The 26,775-nt window shown below is 42.1% G+C and overlaps 1 protein-coding gene across 1 annotated transcript in view; it reads right to left on the bottom strand.

The window, feature by feature from the left end:
- Nucleotides 1-26,775, bottom strand: part of KIF16B (kinesin family member 16B) — a 452,854-nt gene that overhangs the window by 105,364 nt on the left and 320,715 nt on the right. Inside the window, exons 23-24 of the mRNA XM_040351274.1 lie at nt 1,979-2,101; nt 545-634 (exon numbers count right to left, since the gene is read on the bottom strand). Of these exons, the coding sequence (XP_040207208.1) occupies nt 545-634; nt 1,979-2,101 (213 nt within the window). The remainder of the gene's footprint in view (nt 1-544; nt 635-1,978; nt 2,102-26,775) is intronic.

Below are 26,775 nucleotides of genomic sequence, written 5' to 3'. Positions count from 1 at the left end.
TCCCAGGGGGCTTTGGGTAATTTCTACTATATTGCGCATATACCATGCAATTTCCTTACCACACTGAACAAGTGCCAAGGTGCACCATCAGGAGGCAAGCACCAGGAAGAGACAACTGGTCCCCTGGTAAAGTCTATAGAAAAGATGTTGGCAGGGGACCCAGTATGTTGCATAGGTGCACAAGATTACACCAGACAACAATGGATTTGCTGAACGATGAAGCACCATACACTCAAACTCAATCTCCAATTGCTCTCAAATGCCCATTTACACGTACCCTAAACTTATTTACGTATTTAATTTCTCATAGCGCCTGTTTTAGAAAATAATCCTTAATATGGGTTACTCTTTGGTAACTTTACTGTTGAAATACATATACTCTATATTTGCATAATTTTAAACCTATTGCTAGGTGGAAACCAGCCTTGTACATATTCTCTGTTTACCGAGTCTTGACCACCACTGCAGACTTGGGAAAAATAACTCAAGTTAAACTGCATCCAAATGTAATCATACATAACGCTAAGACATTACACAAACATACCTCTGGATACTTTAGCTTAAACGTTTTATGCATTTCTCTGAATCGGCTGTAACGTCTAAACACCGTCCATGTTTCCTCTAAGACAATGATCTGTATAAGAAACAATAAAAAACAACTTCATCTACGTAGGTGGAATGAACAGCACGGCACTGACTACATCTGTAGAATACTCAGCTTCCTTTATTCCCCCGACCCATAGTTTTACTGCCAGGAGTGAATAAATAAATAACTGCTAATTCCAGGTAAGCTGGAACATCTGACACACTCCCCCCTTCTTCCGTGTACAAGAAATTGGCGAATAGCCACTCAAGAAGTCTGCTCTGTCACATGAAAGTGGCAAGAGAGCTCTAAGCCCTGTGCATGCTTGTATAATGACTTAGGGCCAGATCCACAGCCAGCCGCCGTAACTTATCTTTTCCCATTTAAGTTACACTGCCGGAAAATTTCTACCTAAGTGCCCGATCCACAAAGCACTTACCTAGAAATTTTCGGGTGTGTAACTTAAATTCCGCCGGCGCAAGGCGTTCCTATTCAAATGGGGGCGAGTCCCATTTAAATTAAGCGCGCTCCCGCGCCGGACGTATTGCGCATGGTCGTGACGTCATTTTCCAGACGTGCATAGCGCAAAATTACGTTACGCCGAGCTTCGTGAATTGCGCCGGGTCAAAAAAATTGCGTCGGGGAAAAAAAAAAAGATACGACGGGAAAAAAAAAAATAAAAAAAAAAAAATAACAGCGTCGCGGATAAGAAGGGTCTACTTTTACAAGGTGTAAACAGTTTACACTTTGTAAAATCAGCCCTAATTTTACACATGCAACTTAATACTTACGGAGAAAAAACGAAGCGTAAAAGCTTCGTGGATCTCCGTAAGTGCTAATTTGCATACCCGAAGCGGCATTTCGACACAAAATGCCCCCAGCGGCGGATGCGGTACTGCATCCTAAGATCCGGCAGTGTAAGTCCCTTACACATGTCGGATCTTCTGCCTATCTTTTGGAAACTGATTCTGTGGATCAGTTCCAAAGATAGAAACAGGGATACGACGGCGTATCAGTAGATACGCCGGCGTATCCCTTTTGAGGATCTGGCCCTTAAAGCTTACAAAGGGGCTCCATCTTTGATCCCACCAGCCAAAACAAAGGGAAGGTAGCTATGCACCGCTGGAAATGAGGGGGAGATGGCATTAAAGTGAACCTGCTGCTGTGTCCTGTAAAGGCAATAATGACCTTTGGCCTTAAATAATAACAACAGCAAAAAAGTTTATTTAGGTGAAAACTGTAAAATTAGGTTAATAAAGAGATTTAAACTGGACTAAAACATCTTAGCACTAAAAACACAATGCACCAAATGGCACCCAAATAACCCCACCCTAAAAATGAAAGATCTTAACACACAAAATAAATTAAAAAACAAAGAAATTATCTCAGGGTTACCTTTATTTCAAACTCATAATGCTCATCCTTGCCTTGTCCACAGAGAACGTAACGAGGAATAGTTATTTTCACAGGATCTGTGAGATCATCAGGATTCACACCTAGTGACCGCGAGACCAATTTCTACAGGTAAGGAAAAAGGAAGAAAATGCTTAATGAGTGCACATTATTGAATAAAATGTTCACACCTCTCAACACTTAAAATAAGCATTGTGAATCTACACAAAAAAAAAAAAAAATCTGTAAGCAATGGTGTTTTATTTTACATGCTGAATGCTTTAAAGTATCAGCCACTTAAAACTGAAAATTCAAAGAGGGTGGATTCAAAAACACTTAAAGTGGTTGTAAAGACTGAAGTTTTTTTTAACTTCATGCATTCTCCCCCCTCAGCCCCCTGTAATACTTTCCTAAGCCTAATCTCGATCCAGCGATGTGCATGAGACATGAGGCTCTCCATCCTCATTGGCTGAAGTGCAGCAACAGGAGCCATGGGCTCCTTTTCCCCCTTTACAAATGCTTTAAAGACACATCAGACCTTAAAGGGGTTGTACAGGTTTGTTTTTTATTTTCTAAATAGGTTCCTTTAAGCTAGTGCATTGTTGGTTCACTTACCTTTTCCTTCAATTTCCCTTATAAATGTTTTCTTTCTTTGTTTTCTTTGTCTGAATTTCTCACTTCCTGTTCCTCCTCAGTAAGGTGTTCAGTAAGCTGTTCTAAATGTCTTTCCACCGCTCTGATGATGGGGGCAAGCTTACTGAGGAGAAACCGGAAGTGAGAAATTCAAACAAAAGAAAAAAAAAACATTTAGAAGGGAAATCGAAGGGAAAGGTAAGTGAACCAACAATGCACTAGCTTAAAGGAACCAATTTAGAAAATAAAAGACGAACCTCTACAACCCCTTTAACCTTTTTCCATACAAAAGATTATACTTTTGGACAAGGCATCGCTTTTTCAAAATACAAACAGTGATCAAGGTCTAGGCACGAATTTATCTTGGTGATTATTTAAAAAGTCATGTACAGTGCCTTGAAAAAAGTATTCATAACCCTTGAAATGTTCAAAAAAATGTCATGTTACAACCAAAAATTTAAATTAATTTTTATTGGGATTTTATGTGATAGACCAACACAAAGTGGCACATAATTGTAAAGTGAAAGGAAAATCATAAATGGTTTTGAAATATTTTTACAAATAAATATCTGAAAAGTGTGTATTCAGTCCCCTTTACTCCGATACCCCCAACTAAAAACCAGTGGAACCAATTGCCTTCAGAAGTCACCTTATTAGTAAATAGAGTCCACCTGTGTGTAATTTATTCTCAGTATAAATACAACTGTTCTGTGAAGCCCTCAGAGTTTTGTTAAAGAACCTTGGTGAACAAACAGCATCATGAAGGCCAAGGCACACACCAGACAGGTCAAGGATAAAGTTGTGGAGAAGTTTACTGCAAGGTTAGGTTTAAAAAAAATATCCCAAGCTTTGAACATCTCACGGGGGAAACTGCTCAATTCATCATCCGAAAATGGAAAGAGTATGGCACAACTGCAAACCTACCAAGATATGGCCGTCCACTTAAATTGACAGGCTGGGCCAAGAGAGAATTAATCAGAGAAGCAGCCAAGAGGCCCATGATAACTCTGGAGGAGCTGCAGAGATCCACAGTTCAGGTGGGGGAATCTGTCCACAGGACAACCATTAGTTGTGCACTCCACAAATCTGGCCTTTATGGAAGAGTGGCAAGTCGAAAGCCATTGTTGAAAGAAAGCCATAAGAAGTCCGGTTTGCAGGTTTGCGAGAGGCCATGTGGGGGACACAGTAAACTTGTGGAAAAAGGTGCCTTGGTCAGATGAGCCCAACATTTTACTTTTTAGCCTAAAAGAAAAACGCTACGTGTGGCGGAAAACTAACACAGCATATGACCCTGAACAAACCATACCCACCGTGAAACATGGTGGTGGCAGGATAATGTTGTGGGTATGCTTTTCTTCAGAAGGGACAAGGAAGCTGGTCAGAGTTGATGGGAAGATGGATTGGGCCAAATGCAGGGCAATCTTAGGCCCCGTACACACGACCGGATCGATCCGCTGAAACTGGTCCGCCGGACCAGTTCCAGCGGACAGATCCGGTCGTGTGTAGGCCCGAGCGGACAATTGTCCCGCGGATCGGACAGTTTCCAGCGGATAAAAATTTCTTAGCATGCTAAGAAATCTTGTCCGCTGGAAACCTGTCCATCGGACGTATTCGGTCGTCTGTACAGACTCACCGGACACGTCCGACCGACCGCCATCCCTTGCATGCGTCGTACTGATTCGACGCATGCGTGGAAGCTTTGAACTTCCAGGGCCGCCCGATGATGACGCGGCGACGGCGCGGCCACGCCCGTGTATTGTTTTCGCGCGGATTTCTGTCTGATGGTGTGTACAACCATCAGACAGAAATCCGGCAGCGGTCGCAGCGGATCTATCCACTGAAAACGGTCCGGCGGACCGTTTTCAGCGGATCGATCCGGTCGTGTGTACGGGGCCTTAGAAGGAAACCTGTTAGAGTCTGCAAAAGACTTGAGACTGGGGCAGAGGCTCACCTTCCAGCAGGACAATGAACATACAGCCAGAGCTACCATGGAATGGTTTAGATCAAAGCATATTCAGGTGTTAAAGTCAAAGTCCCAGTCAAAGTCCAGAGCTAAATCCAATTGAGAATCTGTGGCAAGACTTTAAATTTGCTCTTCACAGACACTCTCCATCCAATCTGACAGAGTTAAAGCTATTTTGCAAAGAAGAATGGGCACAAATGTTACTTTCTGGATGTGCAAAGCTGGTAGAGACATCTCCAAAAAGACTTGCAGCTGTAATTGCAGCAATAGGTGGTTCTACAAAGTAGATCAGGGGATTGAATACAAATGCGCGCCACACTTTTCACATATTTATTTGTAAAACAAATTGAAAAAAACATTTATAATTTTCCTTCCACTTCACATTTATGTGCCACTTTGTGTATCACATAAAATCCCCCAAAAATACATTACAATTTTTGGTTGTAACATGACAAAATATGGAAAATTTCAAGGGGATGAATACTTTTTCAAGGGACTGTTTGTTTGTTAGTCCAGACACTTATAGAATCACCCATTCATCTAGGCACCTAATCCCAAACAAGAATATTGGAATTGTGAAGGAGTAAGAAACGGGATATATTACGGTGCAACTGGTAAAGCAGTAATGATGAGAAAGAACATGTCTTGTATTTATAAAAATTACAAAATGATTTTATTTAGTACAAAAAACATTTAAAATCTATAGTCCAATTGATATCATGAATGTTCGTGGTCGTCGGGTAACAAAATTGCAATTGTGTTACCTGGCAACCACCAACATTCATGATATCGATTGGACTATAGATTTTAAATGTTTTTTGTACTAAATAAAATCATTTTGTAATTTTTATAAATACAAGACATGTTCTTTCTCATCATTACCACTTTACCAGTTGCACCGTAATATATCCCGTTTCTTACTCCTTCACAATTCCAATGTATATAAAGATGTTTTCCAGGACACAACAGGACTTGCTCCAACTATACGTGAGGGTTATCATTACATTTATCTCATTAACTTCTAAGGAGAAACTAAATCCAAACTCTATCTTGAATTGGCTATGCCGAGGAAGAGGGAGTTGAGGGTTGTCAACCATGCCCACAGAGCCGGATATGTCTCTGTTGCAATGAATGCTGCAAACTGAGGTTTCACACATAGCTAGCTAAAAGTTAATGAACTGAGACTTGTATATAGATACATACATGCACAAAACCTTCCGTCAGCCTACATGATGGAAGGGCACGTCTCGGACTAGGAGAAGAAAGAGCAGGTTTTCTGCCATCAGTGAACATGCTTACATGTGGAGAGAGCACAGAATGATCTCATCAGTTGACTGCTGCTCCTTTACACTCCAGTCATAGCCTGGGGTGGGCCCTGAACCAGTATGCTGAACGGCATTGTAGTCTACAGAGATGTCCATGTCCTGGCGGTGCAGGAATGCCTAAAACGCTGTTCTGAACACAATTACAAACCCTTTAAAAGGTAAACCAATCACACTTCTTTCAAGTAATTATTTATTTTAGTAGGTGGAATATATTGATAGAAAACCTTTTAATACCAGTTTAGTAATTAAACTGAAAGAATGATGATTTAGATCGGTGGTCTCCAAACTGCGGCCCAGATACAGACCTTTGCTTACTTTTACCAGGCCCTTGGGTAACGATTTCATCCACTGATACCAACAATAGGGCAAAATTCCCTCCTTGCAAAAAACAGTGAGGGGGCACAATTCCTTCCAATGACACCAATGATAGGGTTCAATGACACCAATGATAGGGTTCAATGACACCAATGATGGGGTTCAATGACACCAATGATGGGGCATAAATCCTCCCAAAGAAACCAACAATTGTGCACAATCCCTCCCACTGACACTAAAGAAGGGACATTATTTTTCCTGCTGATGTTGGGACCTTTTCTACTCCCAGTGGCCACAGTCCGACCCCCCTAAAGTCTGAAGAACAGTAAACTCGCCCCTTGTTTAGAAAGTTTGATGCACACAAACAATGATGACCTGTAAAATAAATAATGTAGCACCCCTTCCCCTGTGAAGGTGGTTAGGGTTCCCCAGTAGCTTGGTGGGTTAGCATTTCCACATCAGGGCTGAATCTTCAATTCTTTGTTGGGTGGAAGATATAGGGCATCAGTCACTTTAAGGCAGTTTAAGAGAGTTTATTATAGGGCCAATAAACTCAGTGAGAGTGCATCCTTAATTTTTGCAATATTGGTTCACTTACCTTTTCCTGCGATTTCCCTTCTAAATGTTTTTTTTTCTTTGTCTGAATTTCCCACTTCCTGTTTCTCCTCAGTAAGCTTGCCCCCATCATCTGAGCTGTTCTGGCTGGGGGTTAGTCAGCCAGAACAGCTTACTGAGGAGGAACAAGAAGGGAGAAATTCAGACAAAGAAAAAAACCTTTAGAAGGGAAATCGAAGGAGAAGGTTAGTGAACCAACAATGCACTAGCTTAAAGGAACCTATTTAGAAAATAAAAAACAAACCTTTACAACCCCTTTAACCAGTTAGCAACCGCCCTACAGACGAAATACGTCTACAAGGCGGTTGCTTAACTCTGGGAGGGCGTCAATGTACGTCCTCCCAGAGTCGCGCTCCCGCGCGCCCTGTGGGGCGCGCACACGGGAGTCTCCGTGACCGCCGGGTCCTCCGGACCCGGCTGATCACGGATCACGGTAAATCGCCGCTGATAGCGGCGATTTACCACGTGATCGCTCCGTCCAATGACGAAGCGATCACTAGTAAACAAACCGGCGTCATGTGATGACGCCGGTTCCTCCCTCTCCTCTCTGTACCGAACGGTACAGTGTGAGAGAGGAGAGGGGAGAGAGCGGAAGCAGCAGCAGCTGCTGCTGCTGCTGCGGGCTGGATCTGTGACACATGTAGTCACAGATCCAGCCATCCATCCATCCATCCCTCCCTGTGCAATACTCTGCAATGCCCCCATACTCTGCAATGCCCCCATATTCTACAATGCCCCCATACTCTGCAATGCCCCCATACTCTGCAATGCCCCCATACTCTGCAATGCCCCCATACTCCGCAATGCCCCGCAATACTCCGCAATGCCCCGCAATACTCCGCAATGCCCCGCAATACTCCGCAATGCCCCGCAATACTCCGCAATGCCCCGCAATACTCCGCAATGCCCCGCAATACTCCGCAATGCCCCGCAATACTCCGCAATGCCCCACAATACCCCGCAATACCCCGCAATACTCCGAAATACCCCGAAATACCGCGCAATACCCCACAATACCCCGCAATACCACACAATACCCTGCAATACCCCACAATACTCTACAATACCCCACAATACTCTACAATACCCCACAATACTCCGCAATACCCCACAATACTCCACAATACCCTGCAACGTCGTCTATGGGGATTTTTAAGTAGCAAAGTTTGGCGCCATTCCACAAGCGTGTGCAATTTTGAAGGGTGACATGTTGGGTATCTATTTACTCGGCGTAACTTCATCTTTCACATTTAAGCAAAAGAATGAAGAAAAAATACTAAATGTGCCAAATTTTATAACAGAAACAAAGAAAAATTATTATTTTTTACAGAATTTTCAGTCTTTTTTCTCTTATAGCGCAAAAAATAAAAAACCCAACGGTGATTAAATACCACCAAAAGAAAGCTCTATTTGTGCTATTTGTGTGAAAAAAAGGACGAAAATTTCATTTGGGTACAGTGTTGTTTGACTGAGTAATTGTCATTCAAATTGAGAGCGCACCGAAAGCTGAAAATTGGTCTGGTTATTAAGGGGGTTTACGTGCCCAGTGGTCAAGTGGTTAAATGAGCATTTCTCAGGTTACTGGATCCTCTTAGGCCCCGTACACACGGTCGGACAAAACCGATGAGAATGGTCCGACGGACCGTTTTCATCGGTTCACCGCTTAAGGCGCCTGACGGCCTGATGTGTGTACACACCATCAGTTCAAAATCTGATCGGGTCAGAACGCGGTGACGTAAAACACACGACGTGCTGAAAAAAACGAAGTTCAATGCTTCCAAGCATGCGTCGACTTGATTCTGAGCATGCGCGGGTTTTGAACCGATGCTTTTCTGTACTAACCATCGGTTTGGTCCGATGGGGCAGCGATCCATCGGTTCGGTTTTGGAGCATGTTTTGAAATTTTGGACCGAAGGAAAACAGACCGATGGGCTATACACACGGTCGGTTTGGTCCGATGAAAATGAACTTCGGTTCACTCTCATCGGACCAAACCGACTGTGTGTACGGGGCCTAACACTACTGTCAGGGGGAATGCCCAAAAGCAGGAAAAAGCAAACACAGAGCAAAGGCAAATCCTGGTTAAGCTGAACTAGCTGACTAGAACACAGCGGCACTAAATTTAGGACAAGTGACACTACTACTTAGGGCAGGGCCCTTACAACATACTTATAATTGTTCGTAGTCTGAAATGTTTATAATAGGACACATCATCATACTAGATTTAGTCTATGGTGTTATGGGTTAAAAAATGAATACAATTAATGGGAATTATGTAAACCACATGGGTAGAATATGAAAAGCACACCTAGGTTATTTCATTATTTAACAGGATGCCCTGATGTTCTTACACTCAGCACAAAAGCCTCTGTTAAAATGTACACATTATTAAGCTTTTATCGAGCAGCTTGTAAAGCTCTGCCATTCTGCAGTTTAAAAAAAAGCCAGACAAAAGTACCTGTGGTCCAAAACAATTATAAAAAATGCCACAAAAACTCCCACCAAAAAAATGCATCCCATAAACTCACCACCCCCAAATCCAACTACAATCCAGGTCTCTCAGATAACATTGAATGGAATATGCGAAGTGCGCTTGTTTGCCCTGACTGCTGTTATACTCGGGTGGCTGGGTCTGTCCAGGAGAGACTTCACAGTTATTACCAGCAGTACGATGATTCATTTTTCTGCTGAGTAAAAGGCAAGTGCACAGCCAGGAGCAAAATGAAAATAAACTTTGTGTCTTCAGTATTAGCAGTGATTATGCCACGGTTACCTCAATTATTTGTATTGGAATAATACAATAAAAGAAAAGAAATGAACACATCACACATTATTGTAAAAAAAAAAAAAAGAGACAAACGATATACTGTACACTGTAAAGGAGCATGTGAAAGTACAAGTGTCTTTAAAGAATTATGTAGGCAATTATTACAGTGGTGCTAAAGGCTGAAGTTTTTATTACCCTAATGCATTCTCCCCCCCACCCCCACTGCCCCAAATACTTACCTGAGCCCATTATCGATCCAGCAATGTACATAGGCTCTCTCAGCTCTCTCTCATTGGCTTAGATACAGCAGTGGGAAACGTTGGCTCCCGCTGTTGTAAATTACAGCCAGTGAGGAGGGAGTGGGGGGGTGGGCCCAAACCAAGCTTTGCGTGTTTTATGGACACACAGAGCCGACTCTGGATCAAGAACACACAAGTGCACCAATAGCAAGCGCTCGGCAGGGTGGAGGGATCACAAGCACTGGTGGGGGAGCCCAGAAAAAGGGAATCATGGCTGCTCTGTGGAAAACCATTAAACAGAACAGGTAAGTATTGTATTGCCTTTAGAATCACTTTAAAGAGAAGTAAAGGATTTTTTTTTTTATTCAAATTCAAAATTACCTAGGTGGATGCCGCATCGGTCCCCCCGTGCTTCTACACTGAGAACCGAACGCTCGAACACCAGCGATCACTCGGTTTTCAGATCTCCGTGAGTCGTGGAGGGGGGGACCAGCGCAAGCTCTCAGCGGCTCACTGAGAGGCTGAGCCAGATGTCAGTCCAGGCACCTGGTGGATCCAGACTTTATGAATTCCACTTCCGGATACCATCAATACATTTTGCTAGTGGTTCTGGTTTAGAGGTAAACATCCTTTACGTCAACATACTCCTCTGTGGTTGGGAGGCGTGGTCAACCCGTTGGCTCCATATCCATCAGCGAGTCAGGTGTCTGCTACACATTGAGGCTTGGCTTTATTTTTGTCAAAGATACATGAAAGCGAGGCTTGGTTGGCGGTGCACTTATACTAATAGCGGTCAGGAAGCGACCTTCATGCCCCGGAAGAAGTCCTCTAGTGACAATTTGTGTATCTTTTCTCCTGCAGATTTTTATGTTTTCTAATGCACCGTTGATGCAATATGTGCAAAGTGCTTCAATAAACGCCTTGTGAAAGGTTTTTTACACTACTGGAAGCCCCTTTTTTATTTCTTTGGAATTTTCCTCGGCAGAATTGAGGGTCTCATCTGGTTGTTGAAGGTACGGTTGAAGACATGTATATTCCCTACAACATTGCTCCCCTTGATGTCAGGAGCTGACAATATCTAATGCTCATTTGACCTTCCATAATAGAGGGTACACCGTGTGGGGTAAGAGTACCTCCTTACTTTATGTTGACGACTCACTAGTTGAAGGATACCGTTTGGTTCATTATCACTCAGCACTTTATTCAGCACGTGTTTCAAGAAATTGGACTTATTAACTTGTTTGATCACCGACACCTCTTTTAAATATATGTTGGACTTTAATCACGTCTATACCATTGTTCACGTAGCACAACTTTTTCATTTCTTTATCTGTTTATTGTGTAAATCTCCCACATTTTGCTGTTATCCACCACCTATATGTCCAAAGAAATGCAGTATTTAAATATATTTATGTATAGGATTCCACATGTTGCAGCACAGTGGCTGACAGGTTAGCACGTCTGCCTAGCAGCACTGAGGTTCTTGATTCGAATTCTTGATTCGAAGGTGCTTTGGGGTCAGACCCCAAAGCACCCTCCCCATGTTGAGGGCATGTGGCCTGGTATAGTTTGGGGGAGGGGGTGCACTCTTGTTCCCCCCTTTTTTTCTGTGGCCTGCCAAGGTTGCATGCTTGGATAAGGGTCTGGTATGGATTTTTGGGGGGACGCCTACACCCTTTTTTTTATTTTTATTTTGGCGCAGGGATCCCCTTAAAATCCATACCAGACCTGAAGCGTTCGGGATTCACCTTAATATTCATACCAGACCCAAAGGGCCTGGTAATGGGCTGGGGGTGAACCCATGCCATTTTTTTCAATGAGTTTTATGTATATTGCAGAGACCCAAAAATTCATTACAGCCACAATCAGTTTTAAATTACTTTTTTTCCTTTAGAAATGTCATTTTGCTGTACTAGTGTTCAAAACACGGGAAATGCGCCACTTTACAGGCATACTATAGACAGCCCAAAATTTAAAGGAATATTTCATATTTATTGTTTCACTTTAATCATTATTAAATTAATGCTCCCGAAAAAACTTTTTTTGCATTGATACGTGTCCCCTGGGGCAGTACCCAGGCCCCTGAACACTTTTTTAGGCAATAACTTGCATATAAGCCTTTAAAATTAGCACTTCTGATTTTTCATGTTCGTGTCCCATAGACTTTAAATGGTGTTCGTCCAAATTTTTTGCCTGTTCACAAGTTCTGGTGCGAACCGAACCGGGGGTGGGGGGTTGGAATTGGCTTATCCTTAATCTCTAGCAGCACACCATCAGACTAGTAGCAAGGCCAGAAACATTCAACTGGCGGTTTACGGTTTATCAAGCTAAGAATGGATTATAGGCTTCTCTTCATCTTCAGGTTACAATAACATGGTCATCACACGGAAGACTTGCAGATCCAAATCTGGCCGCTCCCTACTACCATAGACTCTTAGATAGGTTTGTGCTGTATTTGCCTGGCCCCATAAATTACAGGTTTCCTCTATCATATTTCTACCTACGGCTTGTGAACCCGCTTCATTACACATAATATAAAATAAAAATGCAACAGGGAAAGTCAGAGTGACAATAACTTAAATGAAATCCTAAGAGATTCAGAAACAAATTACACTGGTCCAATCCCATTACCTGCTATCTAAAACAGCAGTTAGGTGGACTGACCCTTTAATTGTCAACATTAATCTCTGGTGGGGATCTTAACACAGAAGGCTGTTACTTTAACCTTCTCTTACATTTTTCATTGAATTTTTCATGGAATTAACCCTTACTTACCCAGAAATAGATTTTGCATTCTATAGTGTTTTAGATGTCAGTATTCCTGCACCACTATATTTTATATATTCTGACATCTCCTACATTGCCATTAAATCAAACTGATTGATCTTTGCTGTAGCCTTAACTTTTCCCCATTATACATCACAAGAATATTGCTTTCATGTCACTCGACTTAACAGATGCTTAAAAAATATCTGTCTCTATCCATGAAGCCTCGGTCTTGCTGGAAAATCAGTTTTACAGGCATCTGCAAATTTTCTCTAAATTTGCTGTGTTCAAGACTTCTGCAGATTTGCTTACTGTCTTGCTGATGCCGTATTACATTAATGAAAGCTTACTACAGACTTTAGATGACAGATGCAAGGGAAAATTTGATGGATGATTGAGTGAGGATTTGATTGAATGAGGATTCAATTACGGTACCTTGCATATGCAGATTGCATATTGATGTCAACAATAGGGGTGGGGGAAAGCAGTTAGATACGCCAAGCATTGGCCTTATTGTGGGGTAAATAATAGTGGGCAGCTGGAGGATAGGCACACAAAAGGTCATCGTTCCTGGTGAATGCTTGTGATTTCATCCAAATATGAAACTGCATGTAGTAGTAATTGACTAGTAAACATTGCCCATGTGTGCCCAGCCTAAATGCCCCATTGGTCAATGCCATGTCTGCACAGCCTAAATTTCCTACCTGGTCAATGCCATATGCGCACATCCTAAATGTCCTACCTGGTCAATGTCTGGTGTGCCCAGCCTAAATGTTCTACCTGGTCAATGTCTGGTGTGCCCAGCCTAAATGTTCTACCTGGTCAATGCCTGGGGCGCCCAGCTGAAATGTCCTACCTGGTCAATGCCTGGTATGCCCAACCGATGTCGCACTTTGAATGAGAATTGCGCGGTCATGCAACACTGTACCCCAAACAAAGATTTTTTATTTATTTTTTTGATAAATAGAGCTTTCTTTTGATGGTGTTTAAAGAGGAAGTAAACCCTGATGGGTTTTACTTCCTCTTTTGCTACCTGAAAATTCAAAGCATGTGACACTTACCTGCAAAATATTCCAGCGATGTCCCCTGTGTAGGTATCATCCATCTTCTGTCTCCTCTTCTTTCTGGGCTGCGGACTCCGGCTCTGTGATTAGCTGGAGCCGTGTGACGTCACTCCTGCACATGTGCACGTGAGCCGCCATTAACGGCACAGGCTAGGGAAGAAACGGCACAGAGTTTTGTTTCTTACCCGCACATGTACTGTTAACATTTTCGGCGGACTACAAGTGCAATATCTCCTAAACGGCGCATGTTTAGGAGATATTTCCACTACCTATAGGTAAGCCTTATTCTAGGCTTACCTATAGGTAGAAGTAGTCAAAAGGGGTTTACAGCCACTTTAATCACCACTGAGTTTTCTATTTTTGCTAAACAAACCAAAAAAGATGTTGAAAAAAAAATGTTTTTCTTAGTTTGTTATAAAATGTTGTAAAAGGTAATTTTTCTCTTTCACGATATGCACTGATGAGGCTGCACTGACGGGCATCGATAGGTAGCATTGATAGGCACCTCTAATAACCGGTTGCCGACCGCCGCATGTATATGTACGTCCACAGAATGGCACGTACAGGCATATAGGCGTACATGTACGTCCCCGCCTTTCCGAGGGTCGGGGGTCCGATCGGGACCCCCCCCCCCCGTAACATGCGGCGGTCGGAAACCCGCGGGGAGCGATCCGGGACGAGGGCGCGGCTATTTGTTTCTAGCCGCCCCCTCGCGATCGCTCCCCAGAGCTGAAGATCGGGGAGAGCTGTATGTAAACACGGCTTCCCCGTGCTTTACTGTATCGGCTGCATCGATCGAGTCATCCCTTTTATAGGGAGACTCGATCGATGACGTCAGACCTACAGCCACACCCCCCTACAGTTGTAAACACACACTAGGTGAAGCCTAACTCCTTCAGCGCCCCCTGTGGTTAACTCCCAAACTGCAACTGTCATTTTCACTATAAAGAATGCAATTTAAATGCATTTTTTGCTGTGAAAATGACAATGGTCCCAAAAATGTGTCAAAATTGTCCGAAGTGTCCGCCATAATGTCGCAGTCACGAAAAAAATCGATGATCGCTCCCATTAATAGTAAAAAAATGTTTTTTTATACAAATGCAATAAAAATATCCCCTATTTTGTAAACGCTATAAATTTTTGCGCAAACCAATCGATAAACGCTTATTGCGATTTTTTTTACCAAAAATATGTAGAATGCGTATCGGCCTAAACTGAGGAAAAAAATAATTTGTATATATGTTTTTGGGGGATATTTATAACAGCAAAAAGTAAAAAAAAATTCAAAATTGTTGCTCTATTTTTGTTTATAGCGCAAAAAATAAAAACCGCAGAGGTGATCAAATACCACCAAAAGAAAGCTCCATTTGTGGGGAAAAAAAGACGCCAATTTTGTTTGGGAGCCACATCGCACGACCGCGCAATTGTCTGTTAAAGTGACGCAGTGCCGAATCGCAAAACCTGGCTTGGGCATTTAGCTGTGGGTGGAGCTCCGCTTTAATGTTGTTTAAAAGACGGAACAGATAAGAGGAGCTAGGCAAGAGGGAAGGTTCATTTTGCCTGGAGATGTGCTTTAAAACCTAAGCAGCCTGGATCACATGATCTACTAAGGGCATTGTGGGTGTTTCACTTTATTCAACATAACAAGTATGTTATTTCCAATTAGACAGACCTTGTCTGACCCAAGAAGAATTATGCCCTGTGCCTGGACACTGCAGGTCATTATTCAGGATGGCTTCTCCCACACTGAATCGAATATTACATTGCAACACAAAATTCGATCTTCCTAGGTGCACATTTCCCATTAGATACAAGGAAGATATCCTTTTTTTTCACACTTCATATATTTATCTCTTCATATGTCATTCATCAGAACCATATTAAACATCCTGTCATTTCTAAGAATTTAGTGATGCCTTTAGGATAGCTGAGGCCACATATAGACTAAGAACTGTCAGTTACATAACCCCCTGCCATAGACCATGTCAAATAGGCCCTTAATAAACCCCATAAAAGAAAAATAAATGAAGCCTCTACCTCAAGTGCTATAAATGTGATATAATTTAGAAACTGGAATGACAGGGATTATTTTTCACTCTCTGACACTTTATAAATTACGGGAGGAAAAACATTTTTTTTTTGCAAGACGCACCATTCGTTTCAAATTAATCTAAAATAAGCACAGCCCAGTTTTGAAAATGACTAATACCTGGGTAGATTTATGTGTTTAATATTTTACAGCAGTTACATATGAATATGTTCTGGTCACATTTCCCATTACACGGCAACGCAGGTAAGGTAGCATCAATCTTGACATGACAGCTCCTCCGGGCATAGAGTCATGTCATGTTGCTCGGAGTCTTGTTAGGGGTCCAAGTGTCGGCAGGGAAGGTTGTTACAAAGGAGGACTGGCCTCTGGAGCCCCGGCACACTGAAACAAAATTACACACATAGGTATGGATATCACAAGTCGCCTGCAACAGCGGCCACTTGGCGTCTGGAGCCCAGGTGTGCGGTTGAAGATAGGGAGAATAATTGAAGCGGCAATGGATCTATCAGCGGAGATACTGACACTTTACTATCTATGCTGTGTTTCAGTGATGAATAATTATGAAGGATGATATAGCACTTCTGCAGCCTGCAGATAGGTAAATGCATTAGCTTCTGGGAAATGACTATATTATTTTTGCTCACATTTCAGACTATTTTTGCCTCTAATAGGCTGCATATTATGGGACCACACTGTAGCCTCAATCTAAGCTTCTATGGATACTTAGAAATACTTACATCGCCTCTCTATCAACAACGGCAAGCCAGGATATAGATATTATCAAACCATAACTAAAATAAGACTACCTATTAACTGCAGGCCTATTGCAAATAAGCACGATCTTCCATTAACTGCTGAAAATACACATCTATTCTAAGAATTCTGTGTATTCCAGTAAAAGAAAAAGGAGCCTGGTGTTTGAACTTAAAGCTTTATGTTCTATACCTTTCTGATAAACCCGACATTTTAAATTATGGTGGAAACGGTCACTTTAACCGTTTTAGTTATCCTTTTTTACTTTGCCAGAATGAGCTTTCATAGTATCCCATGTGCTCATTACTATATTTTTTATTATATTTTTCTACAAGGTGTGCCATGGAGTATCAAGTTCAAATTTATACTCTGCTTCCCACAAATCACTTTAACCACCTCAGCCCCATTCCTGACCAGGACATTTTTTGTGAAAGGGAACTGCGTTGCGTGGTCGTGCGACGCTGTATCCAAATAAAATGTATGGGCTAGATTCATAAAGACTTACGTCGTATCTTTAAGCTGTATGCTCAAATTGAGATACGCTTAAATGTTGCTAAGATACGACCGGCGTAAGTCTCCTACGCCGTCGTATCTTAGTTGCATATTTACGCTGGCCTCTAGGGGCGTGTACGCCGATTTACGCAGAGAATATGTAAATGACGTAGATATGCCTATTCACGAACGTCACATGTAACATATGCCGTTTACGTAAGGCATTTTCAGGCGTAAAGATAAACCACCAAAAAGATGGCGCAGCTAATGTTAAGTATGGACGTCGGACAGCCGTCAAATTTCACGTCGTTTACATCGTTTGCGTAAGCCGATTGAGAATGGGGCTGGGCGTAGGTAACCCGTCGAAAGCAAGGAGTATTTGCGACGCGATACTGAGCATGCGCGCGCATGCGCCTTACGATCGGCGCTTCATTTACATGTATGGTAATGAATCGTGAATTCATTACCATACAACACGCCCCCTACCTGCCTATTTTGAATTAGGCGGGGTTACGCTGGGCCATTTGCGCTACGCCGACGTAACTTAGGAGGCAAGTGCTTTGTGAATACAGTACTTGCCTCACTATCTTACGTCGGCGTAGTGCAAATGGGATGCGGTACGCCGGCAGAAAGATACGCCGCCGTACGTGAATCTAGCCGTATGTCTTTTTTTCCCCACAAATAGAGCTTTATTTTGGTAGTATTTGATCACCTCTGGGTTTTTTATTATTTTCGCTATAAACAAAAAAAGACCAACAATCTTGAAAAAAAATATATATTTTTTTTACTTTCTGCTATAAAGCATACACAATAAAAAAAAAAAATAGTCATAAATTTAGGCCACTATGTAATCTGCTAAAAAAATCGTAAAAAAATAAAAATAAAAAATAAATAAGCGTATATATTGATTGGTTTTACAGAGAATTCATGCAATTCTTGCAAAGGAACAATTTGCTTGTTTCATGTTGGATTACTGCACAGTAGGGATGAGCTCCGACGTGTTCGCACAGTCCACGTGCAGAGCCCGCCAGGAAGTCTGCACGGCGTTGCGCTAATCACAGGCAGGGAGACATTGTCCCGATGCTCGGCTGCAGAGATCGGGAAATGTCTCTCTGTCTGTGATTAGCGCAGCGCCGTGCAAACTTCCTGGCGGGCTCTGCACGTGGAGTGTGCGAACACGCCGGAGCTCATCCCTACTGCACAGATCTGAACAACTATACAAAAGAAACAAAGGTTCAAGCAAGAACATGCTTCTTGTGCACTGTACTTGGCAGATCAGCCAAATGTTACAGTTTAATTTGGTGCCACTGCTTACAGAGCTTAAGGTAGACCATTGAGCTGCAGTAAGTGCTGCAGGATGGACAGTCATTTAAATGTATCTACATATGACTTTATTGTCTTGCCACACATGACTGCAAACCTTTAAAGGTTTAACAGTTTTGTATACTGCGTATAAAAAGTATTTGTATATTTGCCATTTTGGTACAGGCATACCTCGCTTTAAGTACACTCACTTTACATACACTCGCGAGTAAGGACATACATACCCGTGAGTGTAAGTAAAGTGTCTTACAAGCACTGTACAGACATTTTGCAGCCGCAGTAGAAGGAGCTGAAGCTCAGAGAGCATAGTCCGCCCTGTTCCAGTGTGCCCCTGACACCCCCACTACAGCCCCTGAGACCTTAACTACAGCTCCTAACACCTGACCCCCCACTACACCCTATAAGTGAAAAAAGGTATTGTTTCACTTTAAGTACATTTTTGTTTTACATACATGCTCTGGTCCCATTGTGTACTTAAAAGTGGGGTATGCCTGTATTCGGTATTTGTAAATTTATACACACAATCAGTGCCGATCCTGACCTCCCTGGGGCCCTAAGCAAAATGACATATCACATTAAAGTTAAGAAGGGGGGGGCTACCAAAATGACACATGTCACATTAAAGTTAAAGCGAGGGGGGGGGGGGGTTCTGCTGTCATTACATCTTACATTAAAGTGAGAAGCAGGGGGGTGCTGACTTCTTAAGTCTTCTCCCATGTAGCCAGCGAGTTGAGAAGCTGGGTGAGGGGGGCCAAAAATTACTTCTAACCAGGCAGGGCCTCTAGTAATTTGGGGGGCCCTCTGCAGCTTTGCGGGGCCCTAAGCGGCTTGCATAGTGAGCCTATAGGGCGGATTGGCCCTGCACGCAATGCAATACATTTCAATCAACATTTCTTCCTTGTCTTGTTGCTTCTGCAAGCTTATAATAGGAAGAAAAAAGGGTTTGTCCACAATGCAACATGTATTGGTCTACAGCAGGTGATTGGCGGGTGGTTCCAGTCCTGGCCAAATGCCTTTCCAATGTCCAGGTTTAAAAGTGTGTATTGTGCAAAGTAGCTCATTTAGGGCTAGTTTACACTTGCTCCAAAACAAAAAAAGCTTTATGAACATCAGTCAAAGCCCTCATCACTAAACAAAATGGTTAGCTTACAGTCCTGTTTACACCTTGATTTTGCTTGGTGCTTCATTGGGACTTCAATGAGGCTTTGGTGGGGCTTCAAGCAAGTTTTGCCATAGACTTCTAAGGAGGCTTTGAAGAAGCTTTGAATCACCACTAAAGCCACCTGGGGTATCATTTTTGAAGCAAAGCCAAAGCAAAGCAAAAGCAAGGTGTAAACAGGACTGTAAGCTAACCATTTTATTTAGTGAGCTTTACCAAATTGTGTCCGAATGCCTTGTATTGAAGCAAGTGTAAACTTGTCGATAATGTGTGTTGAAGCCGAAGCAAGTCTAAATGAGCCCTTAATACTTAGTAGATGGGGGCATAGCCGTACAATGTTATGTAATTTAACAACCATGTCTCAGCCAAAAGCTAGCCCACGCTATTCGCTCAGCTGTGTTCTTCTCTACTTCACATCATGGACACGTGTTGTCTGCTTCCTCTTCCTTTTCTGGACTCTGAGCCAAATGGGTTAACCCTTTCAGGACCAAGGTCCCTGTAATCTAGACGCAAGGCTCTATGAACAGACCCAATGGTGGGACTTGGCCTTTCTAGAAAAATATTTAGAATTAGGTATTACACCTCGGGGTTTAAGAATTAAAAAACAGTGCAGCTTTCTGGATGAAGACCTCACTAAGGAATGGAGGTCTTTGGCAGAATTTTGTACGATGAAATGGATCAAATTATTGGTCACCCAAAGAGAGAGAAAGGTGGAACTGGCACAACAGCAAGTGAGTGAGAAAGAAACACTCCTAAAAGAGTACAGTTCCTCCTGCCTGTTTTCGAAATGGCTGGAAGTACTTAATAGAAACATAAAAAAAGATGAAGATGCGCTTATCCTAAAGAAAACAAGTAGAGAGGGATCTTTTTGACTACAGTAATGGTCAGGTATTCGAATGGAAGCGTACAGGTAACGACAGACTGGGGGCTCCATTACAGAATACACAAAATAAACAGAAAAACAAAAACAAAAATAATAAACAAAGACCAAAAACATTAGATAGAGAGCGTGTTCAACATCGACCGAGGGCCATTGAACCCTCATTCTCACAGATGAAGAGCAATCCTATTTTAGTAGATACCTTATCTGCTCAGAATAAACATCCCCCTAGTGGGGTTGTGGAAGATAGGGAGTTATTTACTATGGACATTGGAATTACGAATACGGTACTCCCCCTCCTTCCGCCTGAAGTCTCTTTAACCACCGTTGCCACTAATTTAGATGTCACTATAGCGAGGCCCACCAATACCACCAGACCTGTAGAAATTCACAATATTCCCATTAGTAATAGGTTTAGTCCCCTTTCCCGGGACCTCGAGATCTACAAAATACAAGGAGCTAGACCAAAATCCTCAGATGAACTGATTCCCATTCCGTCACAATTGGACCCCCCACTAGGAGATTCATTATCTATTGATCAAAATTTTCAGAAATTACCTCCAAAGGGAGGGAAAGAAAAGAGAAAACTAGAAGAGGACGAAGAGCAGGGACCCGACAGAAGAGACAACAAAAAAGAGAGAGTAGAAAGGAACCAAGTACTGACACCATAAAAATCTACAATCTCTCGTCGCACATACTCTCCCCATTTGAAACTCGGGTCCTACAAAAAGGGCTAAGTTTTTCACCCTCCAGTGGCCCGAATAAATTTGGATTATTTAAGGACTTACATGTTTTCATTCGACAGCTCACATTGAAGCGCCATTTTGCCACTAACCCTTTGGTGAACCAAAATCGTAATTATGTCAGTCAATCGGCGGCACCAACACCCTCACCATCAATTATGCCTGAGGAAGAGGTACTTCAAATTCTTGAAGAACTCTGGGAGGAGGGCCACACAGAGGGCGATGTCGCTATGTCGCAGATAGAACCCTCTATGCAAACTACCACTTTTAAACCAAAATCCACATTTTATCCTAGTTCATCAAAAGGACCTTACATTGAGACCTATTACCAAGCGGTCTACAAAGATTTGGTAGTCCTATGTGAAAAACCGAAGAATACAAAATACCTAAACCTAACACTTGAGGAGAATCTAGCTCTTAAAGCCCTAAAAAATAATGCTGATATTATTATTAAACAGGCGGACAAAGGGGGAAGTATAGTGATCCAAAATAAGATAGACTACTTGAAGGAGGCTAGTCGTCTTTTAGCGGACACTGATACCTATCTTAAATTATCCAAAGACCCCCTCCCGGAATACCAGCAGCTACTAAAAACCCTCATATATACAGCATGGGGAAACGGTGTGCTTACGAAGAGAGAGAGGCAATTTTTTCTCCCGTTCGAATGCAGCACCCCACATTTTTATTTCTTACCTAAAATTCATAAATCACTTGTAGATCCCCCGGGCCGCCCAATTATAGCTAGCACGAATAGTTTTCTTTGTGGTCTTTCCATGTATATTGACCACATGTTACAACCCCTTGTTCTCCAACTGCCATCATATATAAAAGACTCCAAAGAAGTTATAGACGCTCTCCAACACTACAGATGGGAACCAGGATATTTTTGGGCTTCCCTGGATGTAGCGTCGCTCTATACCTCTATTCCTCATGAGGTTGGAATTAGAGTGGTTCAATACTTCTTAAATAAGAGTGGAGACTTCAATTCTCTCCAGTCTCAGTTTTTACTGGAGTCAGTTGAGTTTTGTTTAAAGCACAACTACTTCACGTTTTGCGAGCAGTTTTATTTACAATTAAAGGGGACTGCGATGGGAGCTAATTATGCACCTGTATATGCCAACCTAACCATGGGTCAATGGGAAGATGAAAACATCTGGCAGAATAATCCCTTCGCAGAATTCATAGTTTACTTCGGGCGTTATATCGATGACGTGATTTTAATTTGGAGTGGGACTATGGAGACTTTCCTTTCTTTTGTTCTATATTGTAATTCTAACACTTTTAATCTAACCTTCACATACGTCATAGATCCCCATGAATTAGTCTTTCTGGACCTAGTGGTAACACACGAACAAGATAAAATAATAACTAAAAATCACAATAAGCCAACTAATGGCAACTCGTATCTTCACTACGATAGCTGCCATCATCCTGTCTGGAAGAAGAATATTCCAAAAGGACAATTCAATAGACTGAAAAGGAACTGTACCCAGGATGAGGAATATATTGAACAGAGTATTCTAATGCAAAAGAAATTTGAGGAAAAATGTTATCCTGAGAACTTAGTCAATGAAGCTTTTTCTTCTTTTCTAAAACCACCTGAGGCAACACTGACCAAAAAACATCCAGTCAATGAAAATACCACAAGATTTGTGACTACCTATAATGATTGCTATAAATCAGTGGCTGACATTATTAAGAAACATTTTAAAATATTGCATTTAGATCAAAGATTGGCTCCAATACTTCCAGCCACCCCGCAGGTTACTTTTCGGAGGGCCCGTACAATTAAAAATATTTTAGCACCGAGCAAAATTCAAAAGAAACCATCAGGCTCTCCCTTGGATATTAGAAGCTATTTTAATGACCGTAAAGGGATTTTTCAGTGCAAAAAACGGGCGTGTCTGACGTGCCAATTTATCACCCATGGCACAGATAAAATACACTTACCTTCTGGAAAATTACTAAACATTAAACATTTTGTAACTTGCTCTACAGAATTTGTAGTCTATGTTTTACGGTGTTCCTGTGGCCTCTTTTATGTAGGCCGAACTATTAGGGCACTACGTGCCAGAATCGGGGATCACCGTCGCCTAATTAAAAAGGGATGTACAGAACATAGTGTTCCCCGGCATTTTAATCTTTGTCATAACAAGGAATTCAAACACCTAGAAGTCTTTGTGATAGAGCACATTCCAAAAGGAACCCTGACCGCTAATGAAAGATTCTCCCTTCTGTGTAGAAGGGAGGTCTTTTGGATACATAGATTTGATTGTTTGGCACCCAAGGGGTTAAATGAGGAAATTGAGGTCAATGTTCTCATCTAATCAAAAAATTATCTTCTTTCTGACTTTTTAATTAGATGTTTATCCTACTGAATATTTTAGCAATATATTTTATGTTCTACCACTAGAGGGCAGTATAATAACGGAGTGCTCCTATATAGGTATGTTGGTACCATATATAATGAGAGAGTGTATTATTTTACACAGAGACAAAAATAGCATTGTCTTTTTACATTCATGATTTTAAAAGTATATGAGAATAATAATTTTTTAAAATTTTAAATATTGATGTAAATTGTGTGTGTATGCTTATATTTGATTTTTGTTATGTTATGTTCTTGTCAAGGGTTAAAATTCTCGGTTTTGATACATCATTTCCTGTTCCCCTCCCCTTCATTAAAATCCTCCCCTTTTTTAGTCTATATAAATACATTTTCAATTTTGAGTCCTAATGACTGTGACAAAGCCCTGGATAGGGCGAAACGCGTAGTCTGGGACTGTTTCAAAACCCCTCTTTTATTTTGGAAGACCTAAGTCAGTAATATCAAGAAAAGATTTTCATTTATAATCGCCATTTACAACTTAAATTTTTTTTCCTCAATGCAATTTGCACTTTGTCCACTGGAGGGCGCCTAACATTCGGCTGAACTTTTCTCTGCCTGCTTGTCAGCACGTTCCAACAGGAAGATTGTCTCTCCATGGCTGTCATCTCTGTGCTGCGCTCCTAGCAGCTGCAAACACTGAGGCTGGAGCACGTTTGGACACATACAGGAAAGTGTACAGGAGCCCAGATGCCAGATATTAACTAGGAAGTGACATCAAACGCCATAGTGACGTCCTGGGTAATGTACTCCAATTACAATCAGCACGGTTGTTTTTCTATGAATGCAGCTGGAAACAAAATTGCAAAATTTTAACCCTTGAAGCCCTGAAAGATTGTGTGTGTTTTCATGCAGGCACTGGGAACATTTTTTTGCGTTGTGCTGTATACATTTGTTTATCTTTTCTACATAAAGAACTGGTTCTTCCGAACAAACTGAGATCTACTGAATGTTATTCCTCACAAACATTATGTGGAATTAGAATGGTAAACCTTTATGAGCGCAGAATTCCTTTTTGTTGTCCCTGTAATCTAGGAAGTTCTTTTCCACCCAAAGGTCTCTCTGAACCTCCGGGTGCCAAATGAGGCCTTACCAATCTGAGAAGTACTGAAAATCAAGGAAAAACAGGTGTGTAGGCACTACAACTTTCCCACATACCAGCTCCACCCGGTACCCAGACCTCGAGGCTGCCAACACCCCTAGCTTTTTAAAATAAGGAAAAGGATGATAGGCACTCGGGATGACATGCAAACAATGGAATTCCTTTATTGAAAGACATGTACAATGCTGTAGAAACAGCAAATGTGTTTCATATGTTAGTCCTTAGTCATGGCTAAGGCCCCATACACACGAGAGAATTTATCCGCGAATACGGTCCAGCGGACCGTTTCCGCGGATAAATCCTCTCGAGGATTTCGGCGGATTTTCATGCGATGGAGTGTACACACCATTGCATTGAAATCCGCGCCGAAATCCTCTGGCGATGACGTGTCGCGCCGTCGCCGCGATTATGACGCGGCGACGCTGTCATATAAGGAATTCCACGCATGCGTCGAATCATTACGACGCATGCGGGGGATCCCTTCGGACGGATGGATCCGGTGAGTCTATACAGACCAGCGGATCCATCCGTTGGGATGGATTCCAGCAGATGGATTTGCTTGGCATGTCAGCAAATATTGGATCTGCTGGAATCCATCCCAGGGGAGAAATATCCGCGAAAACAGATCCGCTGGCGTGTACACACCATAGGATCTATCCGCTGAAACCCATCTGCTGGGATTTTTCAGCGGATGGATTCTATGGTGTGTACGGGGCCTAAGGACTAATGACCAAAGTGCGTAGTCTGTTTTTACAGCATTGTATCTGTCTTTCAATAAAGGAGTACAATTTTTTTATGTCATCCCGAGTGCCAATCATCCTTTTCCTTATTCTAGTACTAAAAATCAGTCCTCTCCTCACAGACCGGACTACCCCGAAAACCCAGACCCTGCATGGGTGAAATCTCCTGAGCACCAACAATGTCTCTTGCTCCCTTAAAGGGGTTGTAAAGGTTTATTTTTTTTATTTTCTAAATAGGTTCCTTTAAGCTAGTGCATTGTTGGTTCACTTACCTTTTCCTTCGATTTCCCTTCTAAATGTTTTTTCTCTTTGTCTGAATTTCTCACTTCCTGTTTCTCCTTAGTAAGCTTGCCCCCATCATCCATGGGGGTTAGTCAGCCAGAACAGCTTACTGAGGAGGAACAGGAAGTGAGTTTAGTGAACCAACAACGCACTAGCTTAAAGGAACCTATTTAGAAAATAAAAAAAGAACCTTCACAACCCCTTTAAGAGGGACCACAACCCAAAAAGTGGAAAAATACACCTCCGGGCCAGGACCCATCCTTGGAGTCCTATACATTACACATTTGGACTCCCTAAGGCCCACTTGAAAATTATTGGTGTCAAATTTGATATTCTTCTCAGCAAGATCTATTGCAGGTTCACTTGAATGTAAAATGCTCCATTCACTAAAACCCCTGATGACAAATGTCTAAAATAATAAAAACATTTTTATAGCCTATATATTACTATTATTAGTTCATAGCAGTAGCCAAAGCACTAATTAAAGCGGAGGTTCACCCAAAAAAAACAAGTATATAACATTACATTCTGTATACCTACTAGCTCCCGCGGGAGTAGGCGTTCCTATGCAGTGGCGCAATGTCCTCTGGGACTTCGCCCAGATGATTGACATGCCTGACAAAAACTTCCCCTCAGCGGATAAGGCGACTCACGATTTTCCGAAAACTAGCCGAACTGCGAGTCAGCTCTATAGGGCGCTATACGGCGCCTGGGCACCGACTAGGAGCCGTGTAGAGCTGACGGCGCAGTACCCGGAAGCCAGGTGAAAAATAGCGATCATACCGTATGTACACCCCCCCCCCAAAAAAATAAAACAGCATACTGTACATGTTTGAGGTATACAGAATGTAATGTTATATACTTGTTTTTTGGGTGAAACTCCGCTTTAATCTAAATAATATTTCAAGTTATTATGTATAGTCTGAAAACACTGTATTGTTAAGTGGCAGAAATTGAATTTTTTTTTAATCTCCAGAGATCGTCAGAGTCAGAAGGTAGTTAAATGTTTAAGATGTTGATTTCTCCAGTTAAAGTGAATCTTTGGCTATCTCGCCCACTGGCTAGAATGCAATATGTCAGCTATGTACTGCATGACCCCAGGTCATATTTTCATTTTCCCATTTTCTCCTTAGCTCCACATAAAAGCTTGATATCTCAGAGACCTTAGAGTTACAATGCCCAGCTCCAGGGAACCAACACATT

This window comes from Rana temporaria, chromosome 4 (genome assembly GCF_905171775.1).
Source record: "Rana temporaria chromosome 4, aRanTem1.1, whole genome shotgun sequence".
In the NCBI taxonomy this organism is placed as follows: Eukaryota; Metazoa; Chordata; class Amphibia; order Anura; family Ranidae; genus Rana; species Rana temporaria.
Note: the sequence above shows the minus strand (reverse complement) of the source record. Positions and strands in the feature narration are given on the sequence as shown.